This window comes from Paroedura picta, chromosome 5 (genome assembly GCF_049243985.1).
Source record: "Paroedura picta isolate Pp20150507F chromosome 5, Ppicta_v3.0, whole genome shotgun sequence".
In the NCBI taxonomy this organism is placed as follows: domain Eukaryota; kingdom Metazoa; phylum Chordata; class Lepidosauria; order Squamata; family Gekkonidae; genus Paroedura; species Paroedura picta.
The window spans coordinates 52,530,736-52,544,318 of record NC_135373.1 but is presented as its reverse complement, the minus strand read 5'-3'; the positions used below and the strand labels follow the sequence as shown (position 1 = coordinate 52,544,318).

The 13,583-nt window shown below is 42.1% G+C and overlaps 1 protein-coding gene across 5 annotated transcripts in view; it reads right to left on the bottom strand.

Annotated features, from left to right (window-relative positions):
- The window catches only part of CAMK1D (calcium/calmodulin dependent protein kinase ID), a 202,755-nt gene that overhangs the window by 16,150 nt on the left and 173,022 nt on the right, over positions 1-13,583 (bottom strand). For all 5 annotated transcript variants that reach the window (XR_013231072.1, XM_077337953.1, XM_077337954.1 and 2 more), the window contains exons 7-9: positions 4,272-4,384; positions 3,233-3,311; positions 789-876 (exon numbers count right to left, since the gene is read on the bottom strand). Coding sequence is in view for 4 of the 5 variants with exons in the window: in XM_077337953.1 (XP_077194068.1) it covers positions 789-876; positions 3,233-3,311; positions 4,272-4,384 (280 nt within the window). In the remaining variant the exon portion in view is untranslated. The remainder of the gene's footprint in view (positions 1-788; positions 877-3,232; positions 3,312-4,271; positions 4,385-13,583) is intronic.

The following is a 13,583-nucleotide window of genomic DNA, read 5'->3' as shown; positions in this document are numbered from 1 at the left end:
CCCCTGAGACCCCACCACTGACCTGAAGCCTGCCACTGTACAGCATTGCTGCCTGCCCTCTCTCACTTCAAGTTCCAGCAACAGTAATAGTCAGATGGACCTCCCTGGCTCTTCTCCCTTCCTCACAAATGAAGTGTCTATGTATTTGTGTGCATGCACACACAGCTGGATGTGAAAGAAGGTACAATGTTTGGTTTGGAGAGGTAGTTTTGCCTAGACTATTAGAGGTAATTTTGTCTAGATTGCCCTCTTCCTTCATTACTAACCATCTGCAACTTTACTGAACTTAGAGAGGTTTTCTTATCAGAAAGCCACCAAAAATGAGGAATGAAATGATAAAACCCAGCACATGTCAGTAATACCAAAAATTCTCTCCAGTTTGCAGAAGTGCAATTGTACTTGAGTCTAACTGGCAGCAATATGACAGTTCTAGTTACAACCCTCATTCCTTTTAGCCGATGGATGCTGCTGTAGTACAGGTATTAATTACACTGGAAGAACTGGAATGTTTTTGCAGTGAGATGGTGCTGGGAGGCAATGATTTTATTTTTACAAGTTCTTCCTTTGTAAGACAGAAACTAGAAAAAAGAAGACAAAAGGCCCAACCCATTCTCTCAAGAGTCCTTTTGTAGTGCTCCAATAATTAGTCAATAGAATTAAGTTAAAACCTATGGTGTTTGTGTGTGGGGAAATGGTGTGACATATTCCACATTCTGTTTTGTCAAAAATGCCTGGATAAAGATTAATGTTAGCTCTGCCCAACATCAGCTGAAAACACAACTGCTTACTCTCCATTTGCTTTTTGCAAAGTTCTTGCGGATCTGAGCACTGACAGATTCATGGATGTTTTTACTGAGGGCTGTGTCACCAGCAATCCTGAAAAAGATAAGAATAAAAGGAGGCATTAAAGAAGAAACAGGAACATGTTTTAAATAATAAAAAAATAGGTAAATAGACATCAAACGTAGTCAAGAATGGACATATGACAGACTCTAAACAACTGAGGTATGGTAGCCGGCTGCACCCTTGGCTCAGATGTTTCTAGCTTAAACCTTGTGACTAAAGCTGTGACAAGACAAACCTGACAAGGCTCCCAAATTTGCAGAAAAATATGAAATAAAAAATACTTTGGAGTGGGTTAAAAAAAATGATAATGATAAAAGGAGCACTGTAGCTTCATGCAACAGATTCCCTCGGTGTTGAAATGCTAAGGAGAGATGGAAGTGGGAAGGGGGGAGACTCTATGGGGGCTTTCAGGAAAGAGAAAGAGGAAATAATGGGGGAGGTAGATATGAGATGTCCCGCCACTTGTTCCATTCTACTATCTTAGGGTTTTCCCACCTCATTCTGAAGGACATGTAGACCAGACCTGGGTTCCTAGTAAATGGGCTTTCAGTTTGAATCCACTGAAAGCATTGGGTCTTTTAAACAAATCTAGTGATGATTGAGATGCTGTACATTCTGAAAATAGGATTTATCTTAGCAATTAATAATTGCAGTGACTTCTAGTAAGCTGTAGTGATTGCCTTTACAGGTATGACAGATCATGACAAAAAGTTATGCTTTGAGAACTGATCTCATGACTAAGAGTTGGGGGTTTTGCACTGCTTTTCTTAGACAGTGTAAAGTAAGAATGACCACTCTGGTTGATTGTAGTGAGCCCGGCTCAAATACATGCTTCATATGTAAAGGGTGTCATATTTGTCTTGAATGACGTATTCCTTGCCAATGGCAGTTGCTCTGCTTTGCTGTCCAAAACATATCCAGAGACAGTGGCTGCCATGGCAGGTAATTGTACCTGTCAACTCTTGCTGAAATCAGTGGGACGTCCAAGTAGACATGGTTCAGGATCATTGCTGCAGTACTGACTACTTGGAAGTAAGTACCATTGACACAATGATAATTACTGTCACCCTCTTCCACTGATTTCCACAATATGTAGGCACAGTCCTGTTTCTGTGGATCAAAACCATTGTGTATAACCATTGTGTCCTTACAAATATTGGTTTTTATGGAGTCAGTTTAGTCAGCATCACCTTTGCAACAAATGGCCTGAATCATAAATCAAACATGGGAAGAGGAATTTTGGTTGGCCTTCAGTGAAAGAATCAGAATACTGGTTGAAAGGCAAGTGGGTGACATGAGAAAAGAAAGAGAAACTAATTGCTTTTACTAGAATGGCTTCAAATTGGTGCACTGTGCATTCACCATCTGTGGTTCCTTATTTCATTCCAGTGACTAACATTGGGTGTTATGACCACAGATGGTCACGTAACCCCCCCATGGCCCATTTGTTTATTTATATTTTGACTTTTAGCCCACCACTCCTGAAAAAATGTTTTGTGACGGGTTACAAATAATTATTTCCCAATAAAAACCCTTTAAAACCCATCAACCCCCTAACAGTCCCAACAAAAATTTGCCCAGCAGCAAAACAAACAAACAAACAAAAAAACCCTCTCGCTCACTTTCCAGGTGGTGGTTCCTGCCTCAGGGTGGGGGGCAAGGCTGATGACCTGGCTCTACCTGGGGGAAGCCCAAGACCTTTCCACCCTAGCCTCAACCAAGGGCCTGACAGAAGAGCTCCATTTTACAGGCCCTGTGGAACTAGGGTTCTATGTGGTAAGAAGCAAAATGGACCAGCCTGAAATGGGCCAGTTTGTTTCAGGGGGGCTGGGTCATCTGAGTTTGGGAGTTTGGTTCAGGAACAGCCTGAACTCCAAACTGAACTGGGATTTTTGGTGCATGCCAATCCCTAGTCAAAGGGTCAGGCATTACTGATTTATGAACCTGGCAAATACAAACATGTGCATAAGACATTAATTGTAGCATATGCATGAGGGCATTGGGGGGGGGGGGGTTGGAACAACCCTGCTGTATGCAACTCCCTTTTGCTCAGCATCAAGTGTTTCTCATATGTGTGAATATAACTTTATTTTATTGTCAATGGGAAAAAATTCTCGTATTCCCTTCTTTCACACTCTATTAATCCTTTTCCCTCACCCTCAGAGATTGACTCTCAAGCCTAAGAGTATAATGTGATTGCAATCATAGCATTATGCTGCTGAGAGCTTAATTCAATGTCCATAGTGATGCTATGCCATGACAGTGATGTAAAAGATTTCCAGGGCTATTGCTGCTTGTGTGCGCTTCTTCTGTTTTTACTCCTTGAATCAAGTTATTGATATCACCAAGTAACAATGAAGACAAAATTACTTTGAAAACCACTTACCATGGATGTCGGGCTGCCTGTTCACAGGTATATCTTTTATTTGGGTCTTTCTCCATCAGATTTCGAATAAAGTCTTTAGCTGTGTTTGGGGCGGGGGAGAAAGAAATGTACTTGATGTCTAAGACAGGAAAGACACATCATGGTATTAAAAGTTCATATTAGTTTACCCAGCACAGACATGCTGTGTACTATTTGGGTGATGTTCCCCAAGGAAACATAATAAAAATGATCTTTATCTCTTGATAAAGGAATTTAAAAAAGCAACATTTTATGAACGCAAGGCCATTTCCGAAGTAACAAGACAGTCAGCCAAGTGAATAGCCATGCCTGCTATAATTTAACCTGATGTTAGTGTCTCACCAGACTGGCATTTTATTTGCAAGCACAGGGGGTTACATTATTATTCTCTCTCTCTCTCTCTTTTTAAAGGAGACTATGATTTCATTCAGGTGCTTAGAACTATGAAACAAATTCTGATAAAATATTTACATTGTCATTCCAGGAGCTGCATGCACTAAAGAAATTTAAATTCTGTGCCAAGACTGTTCAACTTCTGCACAACCCCCCCCCCCCTGAATCCAGCATCTACTATACTACTAAATTGTGAAAAGTGAACAAATGTTGGTGGACTTTCCTGCCCCCCCGGCTCTGAATTTTCATGACTGTTAAATTTCCCCCCCAGTATTTTTAGACTTTTAAACACCATCATCATACCTATGAGGGCTAGAAATGTACTCCTTAAAAAAATTAAACCTAAACTGAATTCTACACCTAATACCACGTTCTACACATTTTCCATATGACTCACAACATGCACTCAATCCTGCTCATGATACATTTTAGAGACTTATTCTCCCAGGAGAGCTGGGGGAGGGAAGAAAAAGGGTCACATGAGAAGTTTCAGAATGCAGAAGAGATGAGAAGGGATTTCATTTGGGATGAGAAGAGAACGTAAGGCTTGGAACCAAAGTGCACACAATAAGTGATACCAATCATGCATTTCACTTTAGGAACTATGGTGATTGTGTCTGCTCCTTACCAGACTCAGAGATGTCATCCCAATATGGAGAATCAAATTCATATTCTGCCTTAAGGATCTGCTCAAAAAGCTTAGAGTCATTTTCATCATAGAAGGGAGGATACCCACAGAGCCTAGTGTACAAAATGAAAAGAGTAGAACGTTTGAAATTAAGAACATAAGAATCTTGCTGGATCAGGCGAATCTAGTCCAGCAACCTGTCTCACAAATTAGCCAACCAATTCCTCTGGAGGGCCAATAAAAGGGCCTAGAGGCCAAGGCCTCCTGATGCTGCCTCCTAGCTCTGGGATACAGAGGTTTAATGCCTCTGAATTTGGATGTTCCCCTAAGTCACCATAGCTAGTAGCTATTGATACTTAACCCCCATGTATCTACCTAATCTCCCTTTATAGTTTTTTTTAAATTCTTGTGGCTAGCAATGGATCCACTGTCAGTGAATTTCACATTTTAATCACTTTCTGTGTAAAGTAGCATTTCCTTTTGTCTGTCCTGACTCTATTGCTCATCAGTTGCACTGCATGCCCTTGAGTTCTAGAATTTTGAGAGAGAGAGAAAAAAAAATCTCTTTGTCAACTCTCTTTATCCCCATTATAGCACAGAAAGGAAAAATGTAAAGGGTTTCTCCCCACAATTTCCTTTAGACTTCGAAAATGATATTTTCTCATGCAAGTAAAACACATGTCCTAAAAATCCAAACACAGCACCCACTAGACATACAGAGGTCCTATGGTACTCAATAAACTTCCTATATCCTTTGCTTGTTTAAAACTATAAAATATGGGTTATATTATGTTAAGGGATAGATTTTTTCTGAGCATTTGGCAATTTGTCATGATAAGCCACCAACTGAGGTGTGCAAACAATAGGCTTCTTGCACAGAGCTGCCAGGTCCCTTCTGGCAAACAGTGGGGGATGGGGGAGGACTTAGCAGGAGTAGGAGGGAGGCCCAGGCAACATCACTGGTGATGTGGCTACATACCTTCCAACATTGGAAGTGATGTCATCACACTGTGACATCATGGCAATGCTCTGGACAAAAACTCTATGGTAAAAATGGCTACCATAGAGTTTTGCCCACATACTAGAATGTCGCTGCTGTGATGCCATCACTTCCAGTGCACATTGGAAGTGATGTCACCACATTTCTTGGTGATATAACCTAGACTTCCCTCCCATGGTTATTCCCCTCACTGGCCAGCTGATTAGTGGCAGGGCATTCCCTACCTTCTCTTGTGGGGGTGATAGCCCTTTTCTTGCACAAATACAGCATAGGCTGCATATGAACTTTTGCATAAATAGTGCATTTCTTGTCTTCCCTACAGTATGCATTCCCCCTGGCTAGTTCATGTTTTAGAACTAGCCCAATTTTACCCCACAAACAGTCTGAGCCCATACCTGGTTTCTGCCTTTCCAAGGGCAGAAATCAAAGAATCTGTTTTTACTGTGTCCCACTTGCTTAACCCTGTAACTGGAGACAGAATCCTTCCCCCCAAACTCTGTGATGCCACCCCTGTCTTGAAAACTATCAAAGCCCTTTTTGGTGCATAAAACACAGCCCCTTTTTAAAATGTATTACCTGTCCAAGCCTATTTTAGCAGCTTCCTTAGGTAGCATGGCACACGGCTTCTGATTGAGATAATGTGCATACTATTGACAGTTAGTTGGTTTTGGCCTATGTTGTTAACTGAAGGCTAAGTTAATGATAGCAGAGGAGTTTTTGTGTGGAAAAAGGCAAACTGACATGATTCCTGGAAGTTCCTAATTGAAATTGGATTGCTTCTCTCCAGTGCTGGATGAGCTGTTGTCTCAGGATGTCTTCTCCTTCCAGGCTCAGAATCTTCCCAGCTAATGTTCAGTGTAGCTCCTATTCTTATTCTTGCCTGGGATCCCTAGCATTATGACATCTGGGGATGGGGGTGGGGAGCAGAAACAGTGCCATTTGAAAAAACCTCTAAGGGGCCTGAAAAAATAAGTATGTGATCAACAGCTCTTTTGCTTGCCATCCAAACTTCTTCTGTTCACATGCCACTCAAGAACTGCAGCTTAAAGTGATTACACATATTGGTGACCCCATTCTTAATGTGCTGCATGTTGTTTGCTGGCTGAAAGTTCTATTTTTGTCTTGCTACATTCTTGCCCTGCATTTTCCAAAAACCTGGAGAGGCTCCTAATCAATCAAACAATCTTCTAATTTAATGCACTCTTCAGAGACAAAACAAAGCAGCCATAATGCTTCACATCATTTCTGCCAAGAAGCCACTTAGTAAAGTTCTGCCTGGCAGGGCTTCTCTGGGGCAATGGTGTTTTCTTCCAACCTCTCTGAGTAAGGATCAAAGTCACCTCCCGCCATCTCAGACAAAGGGCAATTTTAAAAACACGTGTCTGAGAGGCAAGAAGACTGATTCTTTGTGTTCAGGTTTTTAAAATAATACTTTTAATGTCACTCATTTGAGATCTGCAGCAAAAAGCTGACCAGTTCAGTAGGGTTCTGGCATCTATTCTTTTCCCTGTCTGTGTTATTACAGCTTGCTCAGCATTTTCAGAATACCCCAATGGAGATACTGGGACAGTCCTATCGGGACTGAAGGGGAGCAGTAGAAGGCATGAAGCACAGGAAATGGAGCTGCCAAAGAAAAGAACTTCTGAAAGCAACAGGGAATGAGTGCAGGCAGGCCTGCTTAGAGGAATGAGTGTGGAGCATGTGACTTTAGGGAGGGACAGGGGGTCTAAGACAGGCTTTCTCAGACAGGGTTTTGTGTTTCTTGACGGCCCTGGAAGGGTTTCCTGAATGGGTGGGAGTTAATTAATTTTTATATATTTTTAAAATTTGTTAAACATTTAATAGGTGATATGACCATATATGGTCAACCTGCCCCCATCCCAATGGCCAATGATGAGCCTGGAGGGGGTGGGAAGGGGAGGGGCCCTGGGTAGATATGTTCACAGCCCTGCTTCCCAACCATATTCTGCATGACTACGCCACTTCTGGGGTTTCTCAAAGCCTGAAGAATGTTTAACCTATTTGTAGAGCACATAAACATTCATTCCCCTATACAGAATATCAAATTAAAACAAAACCCACAACATCTTTCCAAGTTCCCAAAATGTGGAAGTCCACATGGCATGTACAGAATCAGAATAAGTTACTTAATCCACACATGCAGGAAAACACACATCTGCATACACTGACTATTCTGTTGTTTTAGACATTCCTTCCTGCATTTCCCATTCTGTGATGAAGAACCAGAGAAATTTAGTGCTGCAGCCTCCAGTGAACCATATAAGAGGGCCCCCCATGCTGTGCCTGGCCAGTTTGGTGTAGTGGTTAGGAGCACGGACTTCTAATCCGGCCAGCCGGGTTCGATTCTCCACTCCCCCACATGCAGCCAGCTGGGTGACCTTGGGCTCTCCACAGCACTGATAAAGCTGTTCTGACCAAGCAGTGATATCAGGGCTCTCTCAGCCTCATCCAACTTACAGGGTGTTTGTTGTGGGTAGAGGAAAGGGAAGGCAACTATAAGCCGCTTTGAGCCTCCTTCGGGTAGAGAAAAGCAGCATATAAGAACTGACTCTTCTTCTTCTAAGAAGCTTTGCATCAGTTTCGCTGATGAAAGCAGCTTTGGCCACTTGAATAAAGGAGCAGAGGGAGGAGAAGTGAGTGGCACTTTCTTTCCACAACTGCATCCAAAGCTAATCTGTGCCCCTGCCTCACAACGCCATGGGGAGGCACCCCGGGGCACATGCAGCTCATCACAGGGGATGATGTGAATGATCAGCATTGCGTTTTCTAAACAAGGGCAGAAAGAAAAAGCACCAGTCATGGGACTGAATGCCTCTGGCTGTTCTCAGATGCTGTCAGCCTTGCTCCTGACATCTCATCACAAAGCTCTACACTAGAGGGGTGGCTTCATTCCAGCCCTTCCATTTATGTCCTTTGCAAATATTTAGCAACAATAATAAGGACCTTGGAGTGTAGTCGTGTTGGTCTGAAGCAGCAGAACAGAGTTTGATTCCAGTGGCACCATTAAGACCAACACCATTTTATTGAAGCTATAAGCTTTTGTGTGCTGGCATGCCAGTAAAGGTTAATCAAAGTTCATGTATATGTACCCTTTGTCAGATACAGATAATAAGGACCAAACAACATGTTATGGCTGAGATAATACATTTTTTTCAGCAGCAAGTGCCTTTCCTTTGCTCTCTTCCTCTCCTAATGGGCAGCTTCAATTATCCATACGGTATGATATGTCTCTCCCCCCACCCCCACCCCCATTTCCCAGCTCTACATCATTGGCTGACAAGGGTGGAGGGATGTGGGAATGCATGCTGTGGCTTCCCCTTCCCATCAGGGTTAAATGAAATGCCACTTTTCATTTAACCATGCTGAGACTCAGTAAAGCCATTTGCAGAAGTGGGACTGTAATGCTGTAAGATGCAGCTTAGCCCTTTGGGTATAGATTTTAAGAAAAAATGTTCAGGCTAACAAGGAAAGAAAAGGAAATATCCTAAAGTTAAAAGCAAACATAGTATAGGAGATCTGTATGATCTCTAGCAGGCTGTTAAAAAGCTAATTCCTACCTCATAAAGCTGCTCAGGAGACTTTGGAAGGGTTGCTGGGGGGGGGGGTAAGAAATGAGTATTTAACTTTTCTTGTGAGTCTTTAGGGGCTGTGGCTCAGTGGCAGACTATCTGCTTTGTATGCAGAAGATGCCATGTTCAGTCTCTGACATCTCCTATACAATATTGACTCCAAGAGAACAATAATCTCTCCTCTGATTTAATCTACCCTCCCCAAACAGCTAGTGGCTCTATAGGTAGACAACTACATCCAACATGAAACTTCTAAAGCTTTGAAAGTGATTTGCGGTGTAGTCAAGTTACTCCTGACTAGAGTAACTCTGCACAGTAGCCCTTCCCTGATCTTCCAGTTTAATCCCATCTGCATTTAACTCATTAATGAATTGCAGGATTAAATTTAACCAAAGTGAAAGAAATGAGAGATAACAAACAATTTAATAAACATAACATTTTGACCATTGTGCCATAATTAAAGATCTCTCATATATTTTCTTGCTTCAATCTCTGTTAGAGTTACTCACCACAACTAAACTGCCTCAAAGATTAAAAATGAATTTGCCCTCACTGATTAACTCTTATCTCCACTAATAGTCTAACATGATTTGGATCATAAGAATCCAGATTGAATGCAGTGCTGAAAATCAGGGTTGCCAGCTCTGGGTTGGGAATTTGCTGGAGATTTTGAAGGTGGACTCTGAGGAAGGCAAGGTTTGGGGTGGGGAGGGACCTCATCAGAGTATAATGCTATAGAGTCCACCCTCCAAAGCTTCCATTTCCTCAGGGGAACTGTTCTCCATAGTCTGAGATCAGTGGAAATGCCAGGAGATATCCATGCCCTGAATAGGAACTGGCAACCCCACTGCAAAGACAGTGGAAGAATCTGTTTGCTATCCTTCATTAGTTCAAGAGATGAACTAGTCAAATTGGGTGGTAGAATTCTGCCCTGTACCACTTCAGCCTGTAAGTGGGAGGGGATTATGTTTTTGAATCCTGCTATCCATAAAAAGCTTTCTGCATAGGAATGCTTTCTGCTAGGGAGCCCAGACCACCTGGTGGGGGCAGGGGTCCCCAGTTGCCAGGCCCAACCCAGAAGTGATGTAGGCATGTTGGGGATGATACTGGCTTTTGGGCAAAAACTCTATGGTAGAAGGTAATTTTACCATAGAGTTTTGCCCAAAACTCAGAGAATCAGCCTTTGATATCCCTAAATGTGCCTACATCATTTCAGTGTCATGTAGACAGGTGCATTACTGAAATGCTGGGTGTTATTCCTTACTGGAGCAAATTGATTGAGCTGGAGCACATTGATTGTGGAATAGTCTTCCAAGGAAGAACAAAACAAAACAATTTTAATTAAAATCCAGGTTTAAAAATGGAGCTCAATATATAAACCTTAAAAAAAGGCTACAGACTAAATCAGTGTTAAAATGTCAGTGCCATAACTAAAACCCTCAAGAAGGTAGGCATTCTGTAAATTAGATGCCACTACTGAAAGAGCCCTGAGTCATTCAACCAACCCAGTTGTTTTTCTGTTTCATCATCATCATCATCATCATTATTACTATTTTCTGCTACGAAAAATTGCAACCATGGTTTGGACTATGGTATCCTTCTCTAAGCGTAGCAGCAGCTTCTTCAGTGGAATAGCCTTAACATTTGTAGATTAGGGAATTTACTGCTCTCTGCCTCCTGCTGCAGAATCCAAATTTTCCCTCTCCAGATTGTTCCTTTGGGTCCACTGACCTAAGGGAGCATGATGGGGGAAGGCCAGAAAGTGTCTGGGGAAGGCCTGGAAATTGGCTTTCCTCTAGAACAGCGATCCCCAACCCCTGGTAGACCGGTACAGTAGATCAGTTGGTACTGGGCCACGGCTCAAGGCTATTTGCTAAAAGCAGCCATTAAGGTCTGAACAGCCGTCCCTTAAGACTACCCTCCCCCCGCCTCAGTAAAAATGACTAGTCCCAAGTGATAAAAAGGTTGGGGACCACTGCTCTAGAATGACTCTGCTTGTGCTATTTGGATACATGTCCAGGGAAACAGATATTTTAACCATTGCTATGTTTTTCATTGTATTTTATAGTGATTGCTGCCATTGCTCTTTTTAGATTCAAGTGGGTAGTCCTGTTGGTCTGAAGTAGCACAACAAAATTTGAGTCCAATAGCACCTTTAAGACCAACAAAACATTTATTCAAGGTGTGAGCTTTCATGTGCATGCACACTTCCTCAGACAATGGGACAGGGATCATAAGAATACAGATATAAGGCAAAAGTGAATTATTAGCAAATTAGACACAGTTTACTAATTTGCTATTAATTTATGTTCTCCTTATTTCTGTACTCTTGTGATCATGCACATGAAAACTCATGCCTTGAATAAATCTTTGTTGATCTTAAAGTTGCCATTGGACTCAAGTTTTGTTTTGCTATTTTTGGTATGTTTTATTGAAACATATTGCTGGTTTTATTAAATGTATTTTGAGATTAGAAAACTATGCAGCTTTACTGTATTTTTATGATTTTCAGCCATTTTGAACATTCTGTTGGAAATATGGAAATACAATCTCTTACAGATTAAAGAAGGTAAACTGGAAATTTGGGAAGAATCATAAGAGGGAGATCAATCTGGAAATCCCCTCCATGCCCAGAGGGCAAAATTTGAGTCCAGGAGCACCTTAACAACCAACAATTTCTACAAAACATAAGCTTTCCATTTGTCAGAGTGGAGCTTTGACTCTTGAAAGCCTATACCCTGGAAATCTTGATGGCCTTTAAAGTGCTACTAGACTCAAATATTCTTCTTCTTCTGCAGACTAGTATCTACTTGAAACTACTCCCACCTCCCAGGCTCATCTAGACTCTCAGATTTTGGGGCAGGCCACCCCCTCCCCTGCTGGTCTCATGTTTGTAGCTCTCCTTATCCACAAAGAGGCCCAGCTAATTTACTATCAGGCACAATGGTGATGCTAACTGTTCATAAAAGCTGTGCACTTTCACATGGTATGGGGTCTACAATGCTGGAGGAGGGGCATTAGCACTTTTCTGCATACTATTTTCCTAAAAATAAACTGCTCCTTGGGAACCTGCTATTTACCCCACTGATCTTCTCATCTCATCCAAACAGCGCCTTGATCAGATTGAAGTCTCCATTTTTTCAACACGAGCCAAACAAACAGTTTGGGAATTTGTTAAACACATAATGAAAACCACAGCAGCTCCTTCTTGCTCCTCTTCGGAGTCCAGAATGAAGAATTCAGATGCATACTGCCTCTGCGAGTGGAAGCTCTATTTATCATCATGGCAAATAGTCTTCCCATGATTTAAAATATCATGGCCATTTCACTTTAGGGCAATGAAATCCATAAACTGAACCATGTTACATTTTCTTTTCTGCTGGGAAAAAAAATGAGGATTGCAGAATTGTGCTGTATATGTTTTTGTATGCGTGTGCATGTGAACAGAGGACATAAACCAATCAGTTTTCAGTGGGAAAATCTTAGTCCACCCTTGGGGAGTTTCAATCAAGTGGCAATTTCTCACTTCCTCCCCTAAAGTTACTAAGAATTTAAAATATGTCCAAGGCTATTACCAGCTCAGAAATAGCAGGCAGCTGCTTCCTTAGAATTCCTCTGTACCTAAATATTCCCAGCATTCATTAACTGTAACCCTTAATAGGAAACAAAAATTAAAAGAAGAAAGCCACCCTTTCTCCTGAGAAAAACAGCTGGATCTGCAAAAAAGAAAAAGAGTTTAAAATTTCCAGGGAGGAGGGAGAATACTTCAAGGGATTATTTGATGCGAGATTATATGTCTCTCTCAGAGGCAAAGACATTGAAGAAAAGTTGGTTTTTATTCCCCACTTTTCATTATCTGAAGAAGTCAAAGTGGCATACAATCACCTTTCCTTCCTCACCCGACAACAGACACCCTGTGAGGTAGGTGGGGCTGAGAGAGCTCTGACAGACCTGCTCTGTTAGAACAGCTGGCTGCACATGGAGGAGCAGAGAATCAAACCCGGCTCGCCAGATTAGAGGTCACTGTTCTTAACCACCGCACCAAGTTGATTGATAGAAATTACACTGAGTACAACTTGAATTTGTGGGTAAGACTCATGCTAGGGATATGAGCCTGGTCTCAGCAGCACAAGGGAGCACACCTGCAACCCTATGGATAAACAGCTCATGCCACAGTGACCAGTTGCAGCACCTGTTGTGGGGTCTCTTCTGTACCAGACCAACACCCAGAGAGGACAGAAAGAGTGGTTACCTGAGCCTGTGTATAATGATCACCTGGCCACACTGTCCAGCATGTGGCTACAGGATCTAGAAGTGTAGCTCTACCTGCTCTTTCCTGGCATTCAGGGTGTGACATTAATCTTGGGCAAGAAGCCACCCTGCATTCCTAGCAACACTAGCAAGGTCTGCCCTTGGAATGCCCTCCCTATGTCTTTGCATGTGCTCCAAGCAAAACTGATAAGGATGGGGGCAAAAAGAAAAAGAAAAACAACCAACCCTTGCCCATATGCTAAACTGTATTTGGCCTTTTCCTGCTTTTCCCTTCTTTCCACTGCTTATGCATTGTTTTCTTCATTCCTCTGTCAGCAGCATAAAGCCTCACCTAGATGTGTGGGATATTTTTTTTCTGCCTACATTCTAATAATTCCCTCTTCTCCCTGTAATTTTTGCTATTTTCTTTTCAGCCTTCTACACCTATTCTTATTTTGATGCCATCCACAG